Here is a 24,854-nt window from a genome sequence, read left to right as displayed (position 1 = left end):
CTCCTCAGCTTCATCTATCATCACTCCCCACTCCCTGCCTACCCCAGCCACCCGGAGTGCCTCCACCTCTCCACCCCGACCCCACCCCCCACCCCCACTGCCTCTGGGTCTTTGCACATGCTCTTCCCTTAGCCAAGGCACTCTTCTCACCACCCTCCCTGCAACCCAACCTGGATGACCCTCCTTCTCCCTTCTGTCTCCATAGGTCACTTCCCCCAGGCTGGGTGAGGGGCCCCTCTAAGCTTCATGTCCTCTCATCAAACACACTGAAACTGCCCTTTGACTGGCTGAACACCCTGACCATAATTCCCCGACAACACGCACTGCTGGCAGATTCCAGGGCCTCCTTACAAGGGCCTCAAAAAATACTTGATTGTCCTCAAGCTGATTGACTTGATTGAATGTCTTGCTGCAAGACTCTCTGGCAGCCAGTGCTTGGGACAAACCAGCAGTGAGATTGCAGGGAGTGAGTTGGGGGCTGGGAGAACATGACCCTAATCCCAGCCTTATCCCGTGAACAGGGAATCAGAAATTAACCAGGGGCCTGGGGCAATTGGCCCTTGATGCTCAGGGCCTGGCATCTATCCAGTCAGTGAGCAGAACTCTCCTCCTCTTCCTCCAGACTCCCTCCCAGGCCCTCCCCTGGGGCAGCCCAATACCAGCTGACAGTTGGACAGGCCAACCAGCCCCTGCTAGCCCTTCCTAAGGGTCAGGTGACCTCCCCTCCCCAGACCTCTGTAGCCCAGCCCTCTGGGTAGACCTGAGTCTGGACAGACTTCCCCACAAGTGCTATAGTGGATGGTGACTTCTCCACGCTGGGACCTTGGGAAAGGTCTTTACCCAACACCACAGACAACAAGCATTGAAAGAGAAGATTAGTTTCCACTGGACCCTCTTTTCCACACATTCCCACGATCCCACCAGGAGTGAGGCTTTGGTGAGTCTGCCTTAGGGGATAGGGACGGGAAGGGAGGATCCTGATGAGACCTGAACCAGGGGAGTCTCATGGCGACAGGGTCTGTTCATACCACGGGGGACCAAGTGAATGGGCTTCATCTCCATCCAGGACCCCCTGACTAGGGGTCTGCTCTGTGGAGGTGCTAGTGTGTCTGTGTGTTTGGGGGTGGGGGGTGTTGGCACAGTTCAGCAACATAGAAATTGTCATTCGCTCCTCTCCCATCTCTCTCCCCCTTCCCCTAGAGTCAGCCCTCCCCTTCCTAGGGTGTTCAGGAGTCTCTGACTCTGGCTCCTGCATGAAGGCAGGAGGGCTGGGGTGAGCCCGGACTGCAGAGGAAGCTGTAGGGGCAGGTGCAGGGGGTTGGAGCCAACGGTTCGCACTCCACACTGGGTTTAACCCTTCACAGAGGCAGCTGTCCCAGGAGAAGTAGGCAGCACCCCCTGGGCCCTAGGAACAGCATGTCCTATCCCAGCAGCCCCACTTCCCCCGGGTGTGGCCACGGGGCTGGATGACATCAGTACCCACAGGCAGCTGCTGGGGCCTGGGTGCAGGCGCTCCCATGGAGGGGGGTGGTGGTGGACTATGGCTATCGGAGGCATGTCACCACCAGGGGCCCCCACTGCCCTGGGCAGTAGTCTCTGGGGGCCCCCCAGTGAACCTGAGACCTGAACTTGAGACTGCCATGGTGCTCGGGCTCTCTGGGGGCCTTAAAACCATCCATGGCTGGCCCCTCCCCAGAGATTCCGATCCCATGGGGCAAGACCTGGGCTGTCAGTTTTTAAAAGCAATGTGGTTTAATTTTTTAATCTTTTTGACTATGAAAAACTTTAAGCCTATGGGAAAAAACAGAGGGAATGACACAATGAACATTTGCATATCCCGTGTCTGGATTTACACAGTTGTTTTGAGTTTTGCCATATTTGCTTCATTGAATTCTCTAAGGCTAAAGTATTTTGAAGTGATTTATGGACCTCACAGCATTCCCTTCAAAGTACTTCAGTACAGGTCCTTACATAACCCCATGCCTTATCCCACTGACAAAATTAACTCCCCAAGAACGTCTGCATCCAGTCCATATTCAAATTTCCCTCATTCCCCCTAAGTGGTTTTTATTGTTTTGTTTAAACCAGGATCCAATCAAGGGGGATCAGATCAGTATGTTTTCTGAGTCTCTTTCAATCTAGAAGCGTCTCTGCCAACCCCTCCCATCCCCTCCCCTCCCAATTTTCCCCCCAACCACAATGAATTGCTGAATTTAAAGGCCAGACAAGGAACTGCATACAATATCTTGTAATAACCATTAATGAGAAAGAATATGAAAACGAATATATGTATGTATATGCATGACTGGGACATTATGCTGTACACCAGAAATTGACACATTGCAACTGACTATACTTCAATTAAAAAAAAAAAAAAGGCCAGCTGTGTCCCAGGAGAGTAAGAACATGGCTGGGGCAGCAGCTCTCAGTACTGAGAGGGAAACTGAGGCCTGGAGAGGAAGGGACAGGGAGTTTAGGCAGAACCAGATCTCCCAGCCCCCTGTGCCGATTCCCTGTACCCTCACCCCATCATGCTCCCACAACTCCAGCTCCTTATCAGGGATCTGAGAAACTCCTTTTCTGCAAAGGGCCTGTGGCCCCTAGAGCCCTCCCAGTGGTCTCTCCCAGGGCATCCTGGGGGCAGCAGACCACACCGAGCTCACTTGTGGCCATCACGTGCCCCTGGTTTCTCCTGCTCTGAGCAGGACACCTGAATAAATCCTTCCCATATGGCTGCTATCTTGTTTATCAGCAGCCACCAGGGAATAGCAATCAACTTTATGAGCATCAAGCCTTGGCTTGTTCAGGGAGCTGGCTTGGGCAAGCTAGCTCAGCTGGCAGCTGAAGGGGGCGTGGGGTCTGCCCACCCCACCCCGGGGGAAGGGCTAGTGGACTGTAGACACTGAAGACCACTTCCGCTCTGCTCAGAGGTACTTGTAAGGGCCCTGGCCCCACCTCCTGGGCAAGCCCCTGTCCCAGGTTTTGGGATCCCTCCCCTGTGACTCAAGCCAGGCACCCCACTCCTCAGAATGTGCCTCACCAGTGGCAGGAAGCTCCCCTCCCCGCTACAGACAACCTTTAGAAAAAGGTAGGTGGCAAGAGGAGAAGGGAATGTGAGGGAGACAACCACCTTGATGACAACTTCTGAGCTCTTTAAAAACAGCTCTCTGGGAAAGGCAGGGGCCCTTCAGCCGCCATCTGGGTTCTCTGAGGACAGGCCTGGCAAACCCAGGGTGGTTTGGGAATACATTCCCTGGTCGCTGGGCCAAGGTGCTGGCTGGCCTGAGTGCCTCCACTCTGGGCTGTTCTGGCCCATCTGCTGCTGCCCTCTGCTGGGGAAAGACTGGCCCTTCAGACTTGGCCAATTCAGCTCCGTGGCCTGAAGGATGGTGACTACACTCACATATTCACTTGCTCCAGCCCACTATTGTGTTTTGACCTGAAAAAGCTGTTTCTTTTTAGAGTCATAAAGATACCATACTAACCATTGGCAAGACCATCTATCTCTGGCTCATAAGGCAGGAGGCTGGTCATATTACTTAGAGAAACGTGGGAAGTGGGCAGGTCTGGATAGCTAGCAACACTCAAGATCCTGGGCACAGCTTCAAGGGGAAGAGGTCTCAAGGAGCAAAGCGTGCCTGGGAGGGGCTGTTGGATTGGTTACCAGCCATGCCCGGGGGGGGGGGGGGGGGAGGCAGAGGTCCTGAGGTGCCATCATGGATCAGGATGTGTTAGGGATTGAGAGGGAGAAGCCCTCCCAGCCTCTGCCTCCCCCAGAGCATCCCTTCCAGCGGCGCTCGGCTCCTTGAGTCATCTTTGCCCCATGCGTCTCCCTTACTGATAGCAAGCTCGGAACATTGCTGGTGCTGCTAAGGACATTTGTCAGGGGCTGAAGGGCTTCTAAACTAATAATCACCGTATTAAAATCGCATTTGGTCCTCAAGCTGGAGGAACGTTGGGAGATTTTAAATGTTAAGAGAAAAGGAGAGGGGGGAAAAAATCTTCCCTCAAAGGATAAAATCAGCTCAGAAATAAGTCAGGAATATGAAATATTGCTCTGCGATTCTGGAAATCAAGCCTTCCCTGGGAGATGGATGCTCTCCAAAGCCACATATTTCAGCCACAGCTGGGAAGGTGATGTGTGATGTCCCCCAGCATTTGGTATTGATCCCACCGGGCTGGGGGACTGTGTAGATGGAAGGCTCACCATCCCCTTGAGTCATTTATAGAATGGATTTTAAAACTTGATTTTTTTTCCCCCAGAAAATAATCTTGTGCCTTCCGAGCCCGGATGGCCCCAGATAATGCACAACCCCCTGCCACGTGACAGACTCCATTCTCCTGCCCATTACAACCTAAGCGGTTTTAAATGGTTTTCGGGTTCTCTCATCCCTAATAGATTGAAAAAATGCTCCCTTGGGCATCACAGAGACATTGAATGGTACTTGTACCAAACCTCCGGCTCGGAGCGGCCTGGGAAATGTACATTAGAGCTTCAGAGGCGAGAGGGCAGGCCATAAACCATGCTGCTTCTGAATCTGCAGCCCGACACATTTTATATTGCAGTCTTCTTTTGCTACAAGCTGTTTCTTAATTATCTCCTCCCCAGAACACATCCCTCCCTGTCAGATTTATTGGGAAGTGGTCCTGAAGGCTTCCACATCTCAGTGATTTCAGGCAACCTAGACTGAGCAGGGGGTGGCTAGACAGGCATCTCTAGACCGTGTGGCCAGGCTGGGTCTCCACCCACTGCACGCCCAGGCCCACAGCAACGTCAGCCTCCATCCTCCCCACATTGCCCTCCCTCTAGTCCCATTTCCCTACCTGTCTGCCTTTCCCTATTGCTCTCTGCACACAGGCCCCAAAACAGACCTTCCTCCAGCTCCCCTAGGCTGACCCTCCATCTCTCCCCATCTCAGACCCCTCCCTGGACTCTTCACCACCACCTGCATCTCAGCTGACAGCAGTATCTCTCCTAACCTTTTCAACTAGGACTCATTTTTCAACATAATTTGTTCCCTACAAGTCCCCCTGCGATATTCATTATGCTTTTAGTATCTGTTGATTGAGAAAAAAGATGATGATAAAAACTGCTCGGAACTCAATAATGCCTTTAAATGAATTTGTATTTTGGCAATCACCAAAGCGTTTACATACATTTGAGAAATTATCAAGCTCAAGGGTATTTCTTTCCTAGTCTGCAAATAATGCTTGTGGTGATGTGGCTTTGGGTCAGGTCTGGAAGGGCCCATGGGTGGGAGCCCTCCACCCACAGCACAGTGAATCCACACTGCCCAGCACCCCGCAGAAACCCAGGGGTAGCGCTCTCGCTGCCCAGCCAAGTGGAAGCTCCCAGAAGTCTCCCGCTTCTGACGTAGGCTAGTGCTCACTAGCACTGGATCCTGGGCAGGCTCTGCAACTTTTCTCCATCCAAAAATTATTCTCTTGAAAAACAGAAATGGGGATTATAAAGCCAGTGGTCCACAGAAGATGTTCAATAGGACTGGCTATTATCATAGAGGAAATATTTATGCAATGAAGTATTTGGGTGCCTGAGGTTGCTTTCAACTTCAGGGCTCCATACTGAGTATTTGGCTGTGAGATGGTGAATCAATCAGAATGGACTAGGTTGTGCTCTGTAAAAAACAACCCCCAAATCTCGGTGGCCTAATAAAGCCAAGATTTCTTTCTCGATCATGCTACATATCCTACATGTAGTTATTCAGTGACTGTGCTTCCAAAATCACCCTGGCCAGGGAAGGAGAATGTAGGGAACAGTTTACTCTAAAAGCTCACACCGGAAGTGACATACATCACTCCAATCCACGTAGCAATGACGGGCCACGATTACCTTCAAAGCGCACGGGAAGTGCAATCATTCCATGTTCCCACAGGGAAAACGAGAATGTTTGTGAACAGTCCTGACAATGACCACAGTCAGCCAGCGAGTTTCCAGCTATAAGGAACTGACAGCCTCTGATAAGTCTCATTTATTCCAAGTTGAACTCTTACCAGTTTGATGTGTGGTTTCACCTGCCATCTTCCCTAAAATGGGAGAGGTGAGTTCTAAAAGAGGTATATCTTCTGTAATTTTTAATGAACTCAGATTTAGCATGTGGGTAGAGGTTATACCCACAGAGGCTCTCAGGAAGAGGAAATAAAATGTGCCTCAGCTTGATGGGTGGCATCTGTCATTCTGCCTGGCATCACTGGTATTGTCATCTGTCCCCACTCTGGAAGCCAGATACAACTGTGGGCCCTGCTGTCCATGACCCTCCTTTCAGACCAGGGAGTGTCTTGCAACCCAGTGGCAGGCTGGCTATCACTCAGGCCCTGCAGGGCTGCACTGACACAGACAATCCAGGGCCTCATTTAACAACCAGCTCGATGGCTGGCCCCATCAGAGAAATTAGCCCTTGAGTCTCCTGGAGTGAAGCCTAGAGTCATTTCATTCAGGACATGACCCAATGACAAGGCAGGAGGACACAGGGATCTGGGGCCATTTGTCCACCGTTCCTGGGAGGGCAGGGCTCTAAGCTGAGTTCTTCTGGTCAGGAGCATCTCCGCCTCCTCCTTCCCTCCCTCCCTCCTTCATCTTTATTCCCTCTTCTCCCTCCCCAAGGAGCACTAGGGAAGGATGCTGGGCAAGAGGTCTGGCCTGTGGGTCTGTGGGAAGAGGCGTGGGCTGGAGATGATGTGGAGAGAGGGACATTTGTCTCCCTCCAAAGCATTAAAGAGAGCCCTTCAGTGTGTCAAGGAGGGTGGGGCGTGAGGTCCTGTCTCAGGTGAACAACTCACCTGCCTTCCCAGCACCCAAGCTGAGTCACAGGAGTCAGTCCTGAGAATAACCCATGCAGTGACAAATCTCGAGCAGTAAAGACACTTAGGAGAGGGCTCCACAAAGGAGGGCTGTGCATTTTGTCATCTGAGCATCCTGACAAGGCTGTGGCAGTGGGCGGTAAGCCAAGACTCAGTCACTCAGAACCTAGTCATCCCCAGGGCCTCAGCAAGCTGGTGGGAATGCCAGGAACAGACCTGGGTGCCTGAGCCCTGGCCCAGTGCTCTTGGGAATCAGAACGGGGCCCAGAGGCATTGATCAAACGCCAAGGCCCAGGCCGGTCACAGAGTGGAGGGCCTCTCTAGCTCAGTCCCACAGCACCAGACAGAAAACCCGCACTTCCTTGGGAGACCGAGGTCAGCACCAGTGCCAAGGGGAAGCCACAGAGGCCTCCCCGTGCAGCAGCAAAGCCCACTTGCTTGGGCAGGCGCCCCCGATGCTGAGGCCACTGCTCATGCATCCTCCCTCCGCCCCTTCCCACCCACCCTTGTCAGAACCTCAGACCACATGGCTTGAGAGCCGGAGGACCCTCAGACATCCCCTAATCTACACCCTAAGATGACTTTTGACTGAAAGGGCCTCAGTTTATCCAGCTTCAAGTCCAGATTTTTTAAAAGTACAGACTGGTTACCCAGCAGACACCCCACCACTGCTAACCCACGCCAAGTCTGGGGGTGGGAGAGTTTGCATTGCTTTGCACGGGCCATCTCAGAGGCCCAGGTCTTCGTGCCTCGTCCATGCTCCCCAAGAAGGTTTGGCCTGGGCTCCTGAGAACATCTGACCCTGAGGGTGGCAGGGATGGGAGAAAGAAGCACTATGGATGACAGAGCCTCTCAGGCCTGGCTGACACTTCAGCCAGAAAGCGCCAAGAAGGTCCAGGGGCAGGGGGGAACCTCGCCTGACCCCGCATGATGGTTTCTGCAGAGATCTGGACCCCAGCTACCACTAGGACACAATTTACTGTCATCAGTGAGGAGAGGGCAGACCAGGGGGCACAGGGTAGGAGATATCAGCCCTGGGGGACGAGAAAACCTGGGTCCCTGTCCCAGCACAGCCATAGCCAGTAACTTGCTGGTGACTTTGGCCAAATCGCAGCCTCCTTGGGGCTCAATTTCCTGACTCTTGAATTAGACAAACAGCAGCCCTCAGCCTCTCCGCAGCATGGTGGGTAAGCGTGCTCTGGGCTAGTGTGCCTGGATCCAAATCTCTGCTTTCCCCATAGTAGCTGGGTGCACACAGGCAAGTTACTTAACCTCTCTGTGCCTCATTTTCTTCAACTGTAAAATGGAGTTGATAATACTAATTACATCACAGGGCAGTTGTGAGGCTTAAACAGGTTAATCCCTAAGTAGAGTACATTGCCTGGCACACAGCAACACGGTGTGTTTGTCACCATTTATTGCTATTTCCTCCCCATGCCACCACTGCGAGGTGACATCCATGTCCTTAGAGCTCCTTGGGGAGAAGGTGGGGTGGGGAAAGAAGGGTGGTGGACTGCCCAGCAAGGCAGCATGAGGGCCTGCCTGGGACCCCGCCTGGACTTGTCAGCAGAGCTGGGCTAGCAAAGGTGAGGCCAGGCCTGGTTGGCGCCAGGCCCTGGGGAGCTGGTGTGAGGGCCAGGGCCTAGGCTCCTTCCGGGAGTGGCTATAAATGAACTTTACAACCTGGCTGTCCCTCTGCTTACCAGAAGCGCCTCTGCCTCCCTCTCCTTGGGGACAGGTCAGCTGGCAGAGGCCGACACACAGTGAGTTTGGTGAGAGGGGAGGTAGTGGGCGACGTCAGCGTTCTCTGCTTTCATCTTTCTTGCCTTGGCTGAGTCTGTGAGTCGGATTGGGTTGGCCAAGCAACTGTGCTACCTTATCTGATAACCAGACTGAAGATATCAACTCATCCCTGGGCCAATTCTCGATTTCCCTTGGCATCTAAATGCCTCCTCCTTCTTTTTTCAGCTCCTGGGGGCGGATCCCAAGTAGGGGTCACCTCTGTGCAGTCTCAGAGGAGGGCTGGGAGAGACCTAGGCTGTTGTCTCAGGCACAGCCCCTGGCCATCAGGCCTCAGTCCTCCCACCCCAAGGCCTCACCCAGCAACCCCAACCTCCCCAGGCACACTCCAGCCAGGCATATGGCAAAGCAAATGTGCACACCGGACAGAAGACACCCCCTTCCTCTTCCTAAAGGGGTGCTCTGTGGCCTGCCAAACAGTAGCCAGTTCAGGAGAGTACTGCGGAGGGGAATGAATGGGCCAGACTGTGGCTTTCAATGCCACCTGGTACTGGAGGTCCAGGTTGGTGGTGGGAGCTTCTCTGAGTCAGGGTCCTGAACAAATTGATAGGTACCACTGTGCGTGGAGCCAGCCAGCCATGCCCATGGTCTGGACTGAAGGGCAATAGAGGGTTAGTCATGCCCAGCGCTGCCCAGCCTGGTTGCATCCTCGGCCGGGAGTCCAGCAGAGGAGAGAGTATTAATAACTCTGTGGAGACGGGCACCGCTGTGGGAATGTCCTCTCAAACAGGACGAATAAGGCCCCCATTGCAGTGTCTCCTTGGCACTCTCCTGAGACAAAGTCAGAATGTCTTTAGGGGCTGTGTTTCCAGCCCAGAGTTCCAGCGTTTGCCTGAGGTCTGACAAGCTGGCCCTTAGAGAGGGTGACAGACACTCAGGTGTTGGGGGACCAGGCCGAGAGGCAAGGAACCCTGTGGTGGGCCCCAGCAAGCCATCAAACCATCACAGGCCCTGTTTCTGTCATTTGCAAGCAGTGGTAACAAAGCCAGTCTTCCCACAACTGGTAGGGAAATATGACCACCACTGCGATAATGCTAGAAATAATCATGGTAAATCACATTTATTGAGTGCTTAGCTCTGGGCACTGAGCTAACCCTCTCATGGACTTTTATCTCAGTTCTGTCCCTAACTCTGTGAGGTGGGTATCATTATTATCCTGTTTATAGTTGGGGAAACTGGGCCCCAGAGAGGTTTAGTAACTTCCCCAAGTCACACAGCAATTGTGGAGCCATGATGGTGCGCAGGATGTATATATGCTAGAAAATAATCAAGCATTCCTGTACCCCTCCACCCCTTGCAAAGAGGGGAGAACCCCAACAGCAGGGGTTCTTCTCTCTTCTTGTTGGGCCTGGGATCAGTTCCCAAAGGAAGGCAGGCAGTGTGACACAAGACCTTCAGACATACTCACTACACTCTGAAAGCTTATAGTTTTGTGTATTGTTTTAATGTTTTAAAATTTAAATTCAAAACATACAAAATAGTATTTAGTGAAAAGTCTCCCTCTCAGCCCTGTTCCCCAGAGGCAATAACTGTTACCAGTTGCTTGTAACAGATTATTCCAGAAGTAATCGATGCCTATTTACAGTCTTGTTTAACTACCTGTGGGTCCAGGCTGGGGACTGTGGGTCCTTCCAAAATCTCCCACTGCCCGCTAGTCCCCAGCTCCCTCACATCCTTTCCCCTTCCGCTTCTGCTTTCCAGGGGCCCCTGCCAAGAGTCCTTGGCCAGGAAGACACTTGTGCTATGACAGAGATAAAGGCCAAGAAGGAGAAAGTTGAGGACTGCTGACAGGCTAGCCGTCTGTCCAGGAGCTGCTACCGCGCCCTCAGGCCCTCCTCTTGTGGATTTCCAAGGCACCCCTCCCCGTGTTGAGGCATGGTTGTGCAGGACAGCATGGACGCTGGGGATGCCAGGGTGGGCGTGCCGCTGGAGCCCTTCCTGCACCAGGTTGGGGGGCACCTGAGCCTGATGAAGTATGACGAGCACACGGTGTGCAAGCCCCTCATCTCCCGGGAGCAGAGGTTCTACGAGTCCCTGCCGCTTGCCATGAAGCGCTTCACGCCACAGTACAAAGGTAAGTGAGTGTCCGGGCAGCCAGCCGTGCTCCGTGCCCCAACCCTGGGCCCAGCTGACCCACATGCGCCCACCACTTCCTCCAGCAACACAGTGTGTTTCAGGGTTGCCATGGAGACCTGCCCCTCTCCTGCAGCCCAGCTGGCCTTCACTGCCCCACTTTCTCTGCATTCTTCAAGCCTCCAGACCTGGAGTGTAATGCCATTTGGTGTCCCTACCAATTAGCTCAAGCCATCAGGCTTCAAGGAATTGAGAATGGGATAAAGTAATCCCCCAGCCCCATCCCACCCTGATGGGACCTCTGGTCTGCACTTCGGGAGTGTCATGGCTGGGTCCCGCGACTCTGGTTGGTAAACACAGAACATAAGGAAGCTTCCTTCACCTCACTCTGGAGACCCAGATGGGTGGCAGGAGCCTCAAGTCTGGGATGGGGCACAGAGGAGCTGGAACAGTCTGTGTTTGGGAAACCAGAACCCTCATCCAGGGGCAAAGCTGGGGCATGATCTGCCATCCTGGTGTAGCTGGGGAAATGGTACTTAGAGCAGTGTGTGTTCTGGATCTGAGCCCAGAGTGGGTTCTGGGAGAGAAGTCTGGATGGGGAGAGGTGCCGTTTGTGGGTCTCTGGGCAGGGGCACTCAGGGCGGCCAGCCAGCATCCATGGGGCAGGTCATTTTGTCCACATCCAGCCTTTGGTCAGTGAGGTTCACTGAGCTCAGGGCATGACTCTGCCAGCTGCCAGCCCCGCAAAGGGATGACTGCTCAGAGAAAAGACCTCTTTTAAAGGATTTTAGAACTTACTACTGCAAGCTTCTGCCTTCATAGTCCAAATGATGTCTGTAGTGAAGGTGATGATAATATCCCAAAAAGTCAGTTAAAAACTTACCTGCATTTCAGTGGGAAGGATGAGGCAGATCTACATCAGTGTTTCTCAAAGTATGATCTGGGATTGGGGGAGGTTATAACTCTGTGGTAGAGCATAGGCTTAGCACACACGGGGTCCTGGGTCCAACCCTCAGTGCCTTCATTACATAAATAAATAAATAACCCTAATTACCTACCCCCCTCAAAAAAAAAAAGTATGATCTGAGATCAACCCACTTTACCATAATCATTGATGTGTGTGTGTGTCTGTGTGTCTGTGAGTGTGAATGCAGATTCCCAGGCCCCATCCCAGACCTGTGAATCAGAATCTCTGGGTTCAGGGCCCAGGAATCTGTATTCAGTATGCTCCAGTTTGAGACCCACTGAGGGAAGGCCAAGGCCTTGAGCCCTGGGCATTGCTTAGGTCCTGAGAGTCTGAGATAAGACCAGTGAGAGACGGGGAGGATGGCTGGTGTACAGCCTGTGCAGGCCTCCTCTGGGGCCTCAGGCTGGTGTTGTCCATCAGCTGTGGGTCACTGCCCGTCTTGTCAGAGCACCCACTGGAATTAACATCTGTCCTTTCACAACTGAACTCAAGCCAGCAAAAGGGTGGTGGGATCTCAGGTGGGGTAGCTTGTGCCCGCAGCATTTCATGATGGTTTGACACAGCTCTGGAGCTGAGACAGACTGCCAGGGCAGCCAAAGGCAGAGCAGGGAAGTGAAAGAGGCTGGTCGGTCTCCAGGACCCCAATCTGGTGCCCTCCCTGCTCCCTGCCTGAATGTGCCATTCCTCTGCAGCATCAGGACGGCACCCCTCTGGATGGATTCGGGCACTGGTCTTTTGCCCAGACCCCTCCTCTGCCCTGCTTCCCCCTTCAGGTTGGGCCGATCCAGGTACCGCCTGCCCTGGGGCCCCGCTAACTTGATAGATTAATTTGTCATCACTTCACGTATCAGTCTCTGCCTTGGGGCTTCACTCAGGAGAGTTTGTGTCTGCAAACAAGTTGGGAGGAGCTGAGTCAGGGAACCACATGACATCCCTCAGGTGAGACCACGCAGCCCAGCTGAGGATGACAGTGAGGCAGCACCCATGGGCTGCTGCGACACCCAAACATGACGTTTCAAAGATGCAGAAATGCTGATTCCCTCACTGGCCAGAACACAACCCACATGGTGTCAGTGTCCAGGCGCCACCCGAGGAAACACACATCTAAGGAGACACTAGGAAAAGGCTGAGAACTGGGCCCTTCAGGGTCTTAGACACCTGGGGCAGGTGGCTGAGGTCAGGTTTGGGATGGGAAATGGCCTCAGGCTGTGCAGGCTTCTTGTTTCACCTGAGAAGAAAAGTAGTATCAACCAGCCCTTACCTGGTGTTCACTCAGTGCCAAACACACTGCAAGTAATTTCCGTGGACTAACTAACTCACATTTAGTCCTAACAACACCTCTCTGAGGAAGGTACATTTCACAGATGAGGAAACTGAGGCACAGAGAGTTTACCTGACTCGCCTCAGGCCACACAGCCAGTGAGAGGCAGAGCCAGGATTCAAAGCTCCAAGGTCTGGCTCCTGAATGTGGGCTCTGGGCTCCCCAGGCCCACTCCACCAGTGACTGTCACTAAAGAGGCAGGCTCCTCAGATGCCAGTGCTCAGGGGTCATCCAGCCCAATGAGGGAGGGGAGGTTTCTTGTCCAGAGTCACTCAGCTAGTGACCTCAGATCAGAGGGACTCAAACGCCCATAAGGCTACCACAGGGGTTTCCCCTTTTCTTTCTGTTAGGGACAGCCCAGAAGGCCTCACGCCACGGAGCACGCCTACTCCCTTCTCACCCTGCACAGGGATGGCATCAGAGTGCTGGGCAGGAGCATCATCCCCAAGGACGGCCTTCCTGTGCCAGCAGCTTGCCCTGGACCTTTCGCTGGGCTCCCTGGGCATGACAGCCCCTTGGGGCTGTGTTCCTCTGCCCCCCAGGCTGCCTGTCAGCTTTGGGTGAGTAAGGACATACTCCTAGGTCTAGTTGGTTAATGGATAAGCCAGATTCGTATTACAGACGGCGTTGAATAAATGTTCTCATGAGTTTAAAAATAAATACATGACAGAATATTCACGGAAGCTGCTCGGCCAAATCGAAATTGCTGGGATGTTCTGGGCACGGCAGTGAGCACTCTTGTCTGCCCAGCAGATGTGGTCACAAGTCAAGGTGCCTGGGGAGGGCTGGTGAGCAGGCAGATGGGTGCTCTGGCTGGGTCCCCCACTCTCCTGGCCAAGCAGGGGCAACAGAGTGTTAGGAGGCCTAGTCCTCACAGACACACAGGGAAGCTGGCAGCCAGGCCAGGGCCAGTGTGGCTCTTGACTTAAAGAACAATCCAGGTCCCAAGGAGCCCAGATTCCACTGACAATGCTGCTCCTGTCATGGGCAGGCACCTGGAGATTATTTGCAAGACTGCTATGTGCTGTGGTCCCAGCTTTCAGAGGGAAGGGCTTGGCTGAGCTGGGAGGGCTGTGAGAGAGGGAGGGAAGACAGATAGATGGAGATAGAGCTGGGCAGAGGCACACGGGAGACAGAGCTAGAGGGCAGGGACATGGAGTCTGGCTGGGTAGCTCTGACAAAATGAGAAATAGGAATGACTTTTGGATTTTATTGGTTTTGGGTTATTTGCACCTCTGCTAGCCTCCACCTATTTAGACACTCAGAATGGATGAGATCAGACAAGAGCTGGAGCCCAGAGAAGCAGGTGAAGGTCGCATTTCCTGTCCCTCCAGGGAGGCCTCCTGGGCCCAGGGATCCCCAGGACTGTGGTTTCTGGTAGGCCTGTCACCATAGCATCACAGATAGGAAAGTCCAAGGGGCCGCCGGATGGTAACTTGAACTTCACAAGATCCGAAAGGGCTTTGCCCTTGCCCTTTCCTGGCTCCCAGGCAGCCAAGAGGCTCCGAACACCCCAAGGACAAGCACAGAGCCCGGCAAGCTCCCCTCACTTTTTGAACATGGGGTGGGAGGGCGGCTCTGGGGCCTGGGAGTGGTTCCCAGGTCAGTCCTCCTCCCCGGAACCAGCAGATCCACCCTCCCGCCAAGGAATCAAGGCTGGAAATATAATAGCATGTCCTTGGGCTCCTTGGCGCTCCCAGTCCTCTGCACTGATGGCCCTCTCACGAGGTGGTGGCACCATGGCTTCTCTGTTTGCTCCCACGTAACAGAATGACCAGGACAAATGTGACCGGAGACACAGCAGGAGTGTTCCTCTTCCACACACGGGTAAACATAATATGACGACACCAGTGTCTCCCGATAAAGTTCCATGTGACAACTTGAGCTGTCTCCCTATCTAGGTCAGGCGTGGCCTTCTCAGAGCTCCGCCCTTTACCAACTGTGTGACCTTGGGCGAGTTATTCAATCTCTCTGGGCCTCAGTGACCACAGTCAAGCAGCCTGCAGGCTTGCTATAACTTAGCAATAAACAAAACACACATAATGCTGGTGTACAGTAGGTGTAAAAGACCAGGCAGTGGTTATTACTATGTACTTATTTCACCGACCTGCAGTCAGCCCTCTGCTCTTGTGAGCAGAACAGCTCTGTGGGCTCGGTCTAGGGATGCCTGCAGGTGTCCAGGTAAACTACAGAATGCCAGATTCAAGTACGCAGTTATCATTAGCATCATCATTACTTCACAGGACATTGGGACCTGGGATGAGCTGAGAAAGAGCAGAGTTTTTTAAGGAGCTTGAGGGAAAGGAAGGTCACTCTGAGGCTGCAGAACTAAGACATTGGGAACCTGAGATGACAGGGCTGGCCCAGGGAGACCGCTGAGCTAGGCACAGATGGGTCTGGAGAGCGACTTGCTGAATTATAGAGCAACCCTGAGAGTGAGTGTCTGCTCTGAGCAGCCCAGGAGAGCCGGGCAGGGACACATGAAGGCGAATCAGCTGCCTTGACTGCTGGTTCAGCAGAAATGACCACTTACGCTGAAGTAACCAAGTGGCCGGGGGAGGAAATAAACACCTGGGAGGACGTGGTCACATGCAACCCTCCCACTCTGTCAGGGTCCCAGTGGGAAATGAGTGGTACGTGCAAAAGGGATTAAATAAAGAGAATTTTTAAAGGGGCTATTTGCAGAAGTGCACGAGAATTAAAGGAACAACAGGAGGTGGTGAGGCAGCCAAGAGAGCCATGCTGCAGCAGGGAGGAAACCAGAGGAATAACAGCCCCAACCTTTCTCCGCCCCCTTCCCCCCCACCCCCCACCCCCGGCACCTGCCAATGTCCCTCATTGGCCAAACCAGCCAGCAAGAAGCCATTGGTGCAGTCATAGAGTCAGCCCCTGAGGCACAAAGCAGGGTGGAGACGAGTGGAGAGTGGGTTGGTAGAAGGAGCAAAGAGAGGATCCTCCCCACCATCCACTGCAGGAAGGGCAGGGAACCAAGGACTCTAGAGACCTGGGTCTCGCAAAACCATCTGTGTGGCCATCTCCTGTGCATGACCGAGTGTATCGTCCATCTTCCCCAGGACTCTGGCGAGGCTGGGCACCCACTGGATGCCAAGCCCCACAGAGGGAGGCCTGGACTCTGCCACCAGAGCAAGAAGTACAAAGCGGGTGACCACAGAGCCATGAATGTACAGGCCAGAGCTACAGACCCTACCTGGCCAATGTCCCAAAGGAGAGGCCTGGTTAGCGCATCCATTCAGTGGGTGTGCTCACACCCTTCATTGTCAGCCCACACCTGAAGTTAGAGGTCAGGCCCTGATCACAAACACCGGGGGTGAGGAGGTACTGTCAGTTGGAGAAATCTCACGAGTCTCCTGTTTTCTATCACAGAACCACATTCTGTCAATAATCTTCTTGTGCCGAGCGTCCAACCAAAGGAAACAGGGCACGTCAGTGTGAAAGTCAGAGATGGGGGAGGATGAATGAAGGGGCAACTGGAGCCCCACGAGGCTGTTTGAGGAAGGCTTCCTGGAAGAAGCTGGTCAGATACAGAGAAATGGAGGGGAGGGAAAGGGTGATGAAGGAGGCAGAGGGCACGGGGGAGGAGGGACGGGCCCCTGACTTTTTCACTGCCACCCAGAGGTGGAGGCCCTCTTTGCAGAGGACCAGCTCGGATGCCCCAAGGTAGGGCCCAGGCGGCGTGCTGTGATATGACTGGAAGGTGTGACTGTGCACAGAGGAACCGGAATGCGAGAATAAAATGTACATGCTGCTTTGTTTAAAGCGTGAAGGGGCAGAAAAAAATGCAACAAAGCAGAGGCTGTGCCAAGATCAGCCCAAGGCCATTTTCTGCAGGTTCCATGGCTCTGGGCTCATTCTGGAACAGCATTGGGTTCAGGCCAGTCCCCAGAGCTCTTGAGAGAGGAGTCAGAGAAGAGGGGAGGTTGACCAGTGTCATGAGAGTACAATTCAAAAGGCCATCGGCCATTGCACTCACTCAGGTAAGTGCCATCTGGTCTCTCAACCCTTCCCCCTGCCCACGTGCTCTGCAGGCACCATCACTGTCCACCTCCGGAAAGACAGCCGAGGCCATCTCAGCCTGGTCGCCAACCCACTGAAGGAGAATCGGGGGCCCTTCAAGGTCTCCACGGAGTCAGCGGCCGTGGCAATATTGCAGACTCTCCAGCAGACCGGAGGAGGTGGCGGCACCCTCACCCTCGCCCAGTGGCAGCACACGCAGCTGGCACACTCGCTCAACGAGAGGTAAGGGGGCCACCTGGCAGGATGGCAGAAACCAGGCAGATTGTCCCTAGCAGGGCCCTGCTCCCACCTGTGCCCAGGCCGACAGCTCCCCATGAGGGCTGGAGCCGAAAAACTGAGAAACTCAGATGAAGGCTCTGTCTAGAATAACCAGTGTGACCAAAGAAAGGAAGGCGTTTTCTTTTGTGCCATTTTTAGAGGGAGGATTTTGATGCTTTTCATCTCAGAAGTGGATGCACACACAGCATCCTATACAGAGTAGGCATTCGGTATAGGTTTGTTTAATTAAATACCTGTTTCACTGAGACCATGAAGGGTCTCTTGGGGGGAGAATGTGCAGAGCAGAAGCCCCAGAATAGTTGACATAAAGGAAAAGTGTGGCTAATGTCTCTCGGAAATCATCTTTCCTTAGAGGTAGGGACAGGACAAGGAGAGAGGTCAACGCAGTGCTCGGGGGGGCCCTGGAGACACAGGCAGCTCAGGGCACCCGAGGTCCTTGGAGAGGTCTCCGAAAACTCTGTTAGTGTTAGCTGACCTTTCTCAGGTGAAAACCATCCCTGGGGATTTTTTAAACATTTATGGGAAACAAAAGGGAGCTAATACAATGAAAGCGCCTCCCTTCCCCAAGGAGTACTGCAGATCTAATTAAGCCTCCTGGCTTGGTGTCAGGAAGTGGAGAACATTATCTCCATGTCACAGACGGGGAAGCCAAGATGCAGAGGGCAGGGGAGAGGTTGGACCAAGGATCCATGATTCTCACCCCGATGGCATTTGAGGTCTCCAGGAGATAACAACACAGGAACAACCTAAAACCTCCAGTCTTCTGGTTCCAGGCAGGGTCTCTGCCTCCATACAGTGTTTTTTTCTGTAGGGAGTTAATAACCCAGATCACTTACAAGTGAATTTAAACCGCCTCAGTCCCCTGAGGAGGTGACATGCTCTGTGAGTTTAGAGAGACCCCTCGAGGCCGGCAGCATGGACTGACCTGGTGCCCAGGGACTGAGCGGGGCAGGAAGGGCACTGGGAGGCCCTGCAGGACAGTAGCCAGGAACAGTCCACATCAGGGTCCAGCCCCGGAGAGCCCAGTCAGTCACAAGTGCCCTGACTGTCGTGTGCTCCCCTGGCCCGCAGCCCGGCCACGAAGCTCCTGAGGTCTGAACTCCACCTCGAGGCCCAAGTGCCCTCCCTGATAGAAGATGCTAACGGGAACCAGGCCGAGAAGAGAAGCTTTAACCCGTGGGGCCTGCGCTGCCACCAGGCTCACCTGAGCCGCCTGTGCACTGAGTACCCAGAGAACAAGCGGCACCGTATCCTCGCCCACTCTGCCGCCCACTGTACACGGTGCTGTCAGGGGCACGACAGAGACAAATGGGGGTGGGGCGGGAAGGGGAGACACACATGCAGGGCCAAGGGAGGGGTGAGGGGAGACACTGATGGGCGGGAGAATGGGAGGCACAAGCCCTCAAACCTGGGTCCTAAAAGAAACCAGGTCTCTCCAGAAAGAAAAATTAGCCGCTGGGAGAGTCAGACTGAGAATTAAGCTGAACACAGTACCCCTACTTGGGCCACTGATCATGTCTCTGCCGCCTGGGCAGTACGGATGGGTTGGGCTGGGGGTCTCTGTGGGCAGATGGGAATGATGACTGCCACACTGGGTGGGGGCAGTGGGGTTGCTCAAAGGGTGGGTCCTTGCACCCCAACCTCCCTTCCACCCCTCCCAATTCTCCCCACAGCTGTCTTCTCATGGAGTTGGTGGGTGAGAAGGGTATGTGTTTTCTCTCTTAGGGAGATGCCTGTGGGGTGGACCCTTAGGAGAGGCACTCCCCCATCCCCCTAAGGCTGCACATACTCAGTGAGCAAATTCAGGCTTGAAATGCCCCCTTTATCACCACTGGACTCCTTCCCGCAAAACCGGTGGCCTGTTTCGCAGTATTTACTAACATACATCTACAGCCTGAATCCCTAAGAAGCTTTTGCAGGATAATTACTCCTCTGAAATTAATATTCCTGCAACTCATCTCTGAAGCTAATATCAACCCACGTCTCCCAAAAGGTACTGGCCCATTCAGTGAGTCGAGGTTTTAGCCTTATGATTTTCTACCATAAAATGTAAATTGAGCATGGCCTGCCAGGGATTTCACGCCTGCATTTAAATTCCAACCTTAGAGCAAAAAGGAAAAGGAAAAGAAGCTCACATACTTGTAAACTCCCCCTAAGTAAATGGACTTATTAAAGCAGCCTGCAAAGTTAATACCTTGAATTCTTAATAGTGAGGACAGGCTGGTCTGTAATGAAAGACATGGGAATGGAGGGATGGGGCTCAGAGGAGGGAATCTCCAGCCAGCTTCTGAGGCCTGCGAACTGCCGCTGGTGAGCAGGGGCCTTTATGTCCTCGGAGCCTTCCTTAACATAGTGTGACCAGGGTTCTTGTTGCTGGAAAATGTAGTGTCACAGTACAAGCATCCCTGCGTCCTGGACCTGAAGATGGGGACCCGGCAGCACGGGGACGACGTGTCGGAGGAGAAGAAGGCCCGTCACATGAGGAAGTGTGCTCAGAGCACCTCAGCCTGCCTGGGCATGCGCATCTGCGGCATGCAGGTAGGTGGCAGAGGGCCTGCTGAGGGGCTGAGCATCCCAGCATGTCCCCTGGTGACAAGGATGTCTCCCATCCAGACACCGCCGCCCCGCCCCCGCAGGGCTCTTCACTTTGCAAGAGCTACAGAGGAGGCAGCCAGGCGCCTCTTTCACCAAGGAAATGCGAATCCTGGTCTAGGACACACTGGGTTTTTTAAAGAGCACCTTGTAGGATAGTAGTGTCAAAACCCACCATTTAGGGAGGAGGATGTAGCTCAGTGGTAGAGGGCATGCTTAGCATGGACAAGGTCATGGGTTCAATCCCCAGTAACTCTGTTAAAAAAATTAAATAAATAGATAAGCCTAATTAGCGCCCCCAAGAAAAAAATTTTTTTAATATTTAGTGGGGAAGGTATAGCTCAGTGGTAGTGTGTGTGCTTAGCATGCACAACGTCCTGGGTTCAATCCCCAGTGCCTCCATTAAAAAAAAACACACACACATACCTTTTTGGTGGGGGAGGAGGTAATTAGGTTTTTATTTGCTTGTTTATTTATATGGAGGTACTGGGGATTGAACACAGGACCTTGTGCATGCTGAGCACACACATTACCACTGAGCTATACCCTCCCCCTCAAAACCCCACCATTTTTTAACTCTGGTAGCTGGAACTTTCCATAGTGGCCATGTAGGTCCTACCAATATTGAGAGCAGAGCTTTGATGACAGTGTGTGAGCAGGGCTAGGGAGAGAACCGAGGGAAAGCTTCTCTGTGTGCTCCGTGGATTCCTCGTTCTCTTGAACAATGAAGCCGAGCCTTCTCCTTCTCAGATGCCGTGAGGCAGTCTGCTCTTTGAATCCTTATTAGACATTCCCTCTTCTTACTACACCTTTTCTGCTTCTTCTTGCTACTTGCTCTGGTTCACAAAGTGGGAAGGTCATAACCCGCTAAGCCCAGCAAAGGAATGGTTAATTTTTTATTGCTCAGACTCCAAGCCTCATTTTTTGCTGCTCTGATGTAGCTTAAGGCTGGGGCAGCAGGGGAACAGGAGGAAATAAACTTTCTCCACTCGTTCACTCTGAGAGTCTATCTATTCAAAGCAAAAACCAGACACCGATTTGACGGTAAATGTTATAGCTTTCTTTAATTGAAACTGCCACCCCTTGAAGCTGGAAGTTGAGTCTATAAATTTGTTGCACAGATGTCCCTTGGAAGGCTTGGAATGCAGTCCTCAAGAGAATGGAGTGTGATGATTTGTGGTGCAAATGGAATCTTTCTCTGGACCTCAAACCTCCCGAAATTGATCTGATTTATTTAGGAAGTGATGCCTGTCATGTGTTTATGATGGCTAATTTAGCAGCCAGTCTCCAGTCCTCCAAAGGCAATACCAGGTCTATTGTATCTTTCGAATTTTTTCATCTCTGGTTTTCTGTTAACATGTCATGTAATTCAAAGGCAGGGGAGACCTGAGAAACTGTCTTGACCAGATACGGGCAGCCCTTTCCAGGTGTGCCAGGCAGAGGTATGCCAACTCACATTCTGGGCATGCCAGCCGCTGGCCTCCATTCAGCCTCTGCTGATGCCCATGCCATCTGAATAAAATGGGAGCGGCTGCCACTGTCCCCCCATCAGCATCTCTCCTCCATCTGCTCCCTTCTGGTGGCCAAGACATGACAGGGGAGGGGAGGGGAGCTGGTGCCAAGGAGAGGAGCCACCCAGCCCCACAGAACTGCTTTGAGCCCTCCCTGCTCCATCCAGGCTCCACTGAGCTGCACGGGCTGCCTGAAAACTCCATCCACACCTGATCCAGCCTGTCTTTTCATCTTCAAACAACTCACCCCCGCTCTACCCCCAGAGCCGATATGGTTTCCTTAGTATCTGCAGAGAAGGGACTTTATAAACTTTGTTGGGGAAAATTGAATCTAGTTGGCTTTCCAAGGCCATTGGCTGTGATTTCAGACTCCTACTAAAGCTTTCTCGCTTGGGTTTGCTAATATTTGAATTGAAGAGGGCTGGAAGCCAGGCTTTAAATCACGATTTGGAGGTTGACATTGGAAATTCACAAGAAAGGAGATCCAAACCTTTTCCTCGTGGGTGGAGGGTCACCTCTGCACGGTGAAGGATCTTTAGACCTTGGATTCCTATTAAAGGCTTGCACAGAAAGCAATTTTAAAAAGTTACACCAGTGCTTGATGAACGATCATCTTTCCATTCATTGCAACCATTCTTGCCCTGCTTCTCAAAAAATCTGTATATATATTAGCTTGTGATGCTGCCACTGTAGCAGATGCGATTTTTTTTTTTTAAGTTTGCAGTTCTTCACATTTCTGTCTTCTTTTTAATGTAAGGTTTATCAAACTGATAAGAAGCACTTTCTCTGCAAAGACAAGTACTATGGAAGAAAACTGTCAGTGGAAGGTTTCAGACAAACCCTCCATCAGTTCCTGCACAACGGAACCCGCCTCCGGACGGAGCTGCTGGAGCCCATCCAGCGCCAGCTCCAGGCCCTCCTCTCGGTCATTAGGAGCCAGAGTTCCTACCGGTTCTACTCCAGCTCTCTCCTCATCAGCTATGATGGGCAGGAGCCACCAGAGACTCCGCAGACGACCCACGGCAGCAATGCTGGAGGAGTCGTCAAAGTTGACATCCGGATGATCGACTTTGCCCACACGACCTACAAAGGCTCCTGGAATGAACACACCACCTACGAGGGACCAGATCCGGGCTATATTTTTGGCCTGGAAAACCTCATCCAGATCCTGCAGGATATTTAAGAGGGAGAATGAGACTTGTTGGGCCCATCTAGATTTTTCTGGAGTATAGCTCTCAAAGGGGACCTATTGGTAGCTAGGGAGGTCTCGATACCCTTGAGATGTCTTTGGAATAATTATAGCTATGTTCAAAAGCCATCTCTACATATGGCAGGCTATATTAACAGCTGCTAAGAAACCAGAGGTAATTCTATGTACCCTGGCATCTTGCACTAATGCGAGTCATCGTCGGTTGGACAGTCAGTATGAAACGGCGCCCTGCTAAGTACATGGGAGGGGTGCAGCAGGAGTTAGAGGCCAGCATTACAGTGAGATTCTGGAGTATTTGCATTTAAAGATGCTTTTTGTTGTCATGCTGCAGTCCTCATGAGCTGTGAGGCCAAAAAAAAACCTTACTTGAAAAAGCCTGGAGAGTGTGTTTATGGTTTTCCTGCTCGCTGGAGCTGCCTACTCCCAGGGCAGACAGAGCTGACAATGTCTCTTACCTTCGTCAGAGACATTGGAGGTGGGGCAGGATGAAGTGGGAGAGACCTGCCCATCACCCCAGCTCTGGACCTGGATTCTGAATGGGCAAGGTCAACCCCAGACACAGCACTGGCCAACCAAGACCTCAGCATCTCCATGTTTTCCCCTTGGAGAGGCAGGTCCTATGGGAAGTGATGATTCTGCCAGATTCTGACCACGAAACGGCTCTGACCCGGAAATGCAGCTTCTGGTGGGGGTGGACCGCGTATACAAAAGAGCCACTTATGGGAAATTATACTCTCCGCTACTATTTATTTAATTTGGGGGGGGGGTCAGAAGAGAGGAGCCTGGAGGACCGAGGAGACCAGGCGCAATGTTTACAAGATGAGTGGACAGGCATAAATACGGAACAGAGAACAAATGGTTCCAATTAATTCCTTCTTCTGCACTGTGGAAACCTATTACAAAGCCCTTGAGTCAAGCACTGAGATACGTTACCCAATTAGGGAAATAAATTTGTTAACAAAGTTGCTGAGGTCACCAGTGATTATTTGGTGTGCCTTATTACTCTTTCTGTTTGTTTATTCTGATCATCACACTGTATGGTAGTTCTAGTTCATGGGTGGCCAGAGTATATACAGCAAGAAAAGTTCACCAATTTCCTGCAATCCTTTGAGGAACCCGGGTGGGAAATGGTGGCTAATAAAATGTCTGCATGTATCACAAGGCAGGCCCAGATCTAAGAAGCAAGTGGTCCTTTCATGTGAAGCTTACACGATGCAAAGAGAAGTAATTTCTGTATTCTCATGACTAATTAAAATCAACTTTGCAAAATCCACACCAATAGGAGGAAAGAGTGGCCTGGATAAATTTTTTTTAATTTTTTTTCAAAATTTATTTTTCTGGGAGGGGAGATAATTAGGTTTATTTACTTCCTTATTTATTTTAATGGAGGTACTGGGAACTGAACTCAGGACCTCATGCATGCGAAGCATGCACGCTACCACTTGAGCTATACCTCCCCCCTAGATAACTTTTTTTTAAGTTTGTTTAATTTTAGGATATGTAATATGTATTTCAAAGCAAGTTAACTTGCCTAATTAAGTTTGGCCGAGGTAAAGATGTGATTGGTATGTATGCTCTGAGTCCGTGGTGGGAGAATTGAGTCAAAGCGTAACGGCAAAAGGAAGTCAGCCAAAAATGAAATGTTTGCTAATGACAAAATGGAGCCATAAATACTGCTTTTTCTGGGCCACTTCCTTGCTTGAGAACCTGGTACCACATCAACCAAATCCAAAGCTCTCCAGCTTAGCTGCGGGTTCCTGTCCCCATTCTCAGCCTTGGGTGCTGCAGGACCTGCTAAGGACAAGGTGGGAATGTCAGCTGGAATCTAAGTCTCTCAGAACCGGCCACCCGCGTCACTGACTATGTCACAACTGCTCTCCGAGGCTGGCTCCTTCTTCCTGCCCACCTGGTGCCCCACCTCTTGGCTACTCCTTTATCCCCTAGTGCCCTTCGCAGGAGGGCTTCTTCCTCCTCTGCAAAGCACCCAAGGCCCAGCCAGAATGATTCCCACCTTGTCTTGAAGGTGTCATCAATGGAAGTGCAGTCTGTTGCAAGGGACAAAGTTGGCTCGTGTTTTAGGCTGTTCTTACTCTACTTCTGGACTCAGAGAGGTAACTGTGGTTTGGACTGTTCATGCAAGGCTTTGCCGATTTAGCACTCAGTTATTGCCAATTTGGGCAAAAGGATAAGAACAGAAAGGTATGGAGAGAAGAGAAGGTGACGGGTGTGTATGTTTTTGCTCTCCAA

At 52.2% G+C, this 24,854-nt stretch overlaps 1 protein-coding gene across 1 annotated transcript; it reads left to right on the top strand.

Moving 5' to 3' along the window:
- The first annotated feature begins 781 nt into the window (after window positions 1–781).
- On the top strand, window positions 782–23,544 carry IP6K3 (inositol hexakisphosphate kinase 3). Its single transcript, XM_010994528.3, has 6 exons — window positions 782–937; window positions 10,321–10,693; window positions 17,027–17,237; window positions 18,366–18,541; window positions 19,657–19,832; window positions 22,155–23,544. The coding sequence occupies exons 2-6, from the start codon at window positions 10,495–10,497 to the stop codon at window positions 22,578–22,580; spliced, it is 1,188 nt and encodes a 395-aa protein (XP_010992830.1). The 5' UTR covers window positions 782–937; window positions 10,321–10,494; the 3' UTR covers window positions 22,581–23,544.
- The last annotated feature ends 1,310 nt before the right edge of the window (window positions 23,545–24,854 follow it).

The sequence above is a fragment of the Camelus dromedarius genome, chromosome 19 (assembly GCF_036321535.1).
Source record: "Camelus dromedarius isolate mCamDro1 chromosome 19, mCamDro1.pat, whole genome shotgun sequence".
NCBI classification, from domain to species: Eukaryota; Metazoa; Chordata; class Mammalia; order Artiodactyla; family Camelidae; genus Camelus; species Camelus dromedarius.
The sequence above is the reverse complement of the archived record's forward strand: the minus strand, read 5'-3'. Positions and strand labels throughout refer to the sequence as shown.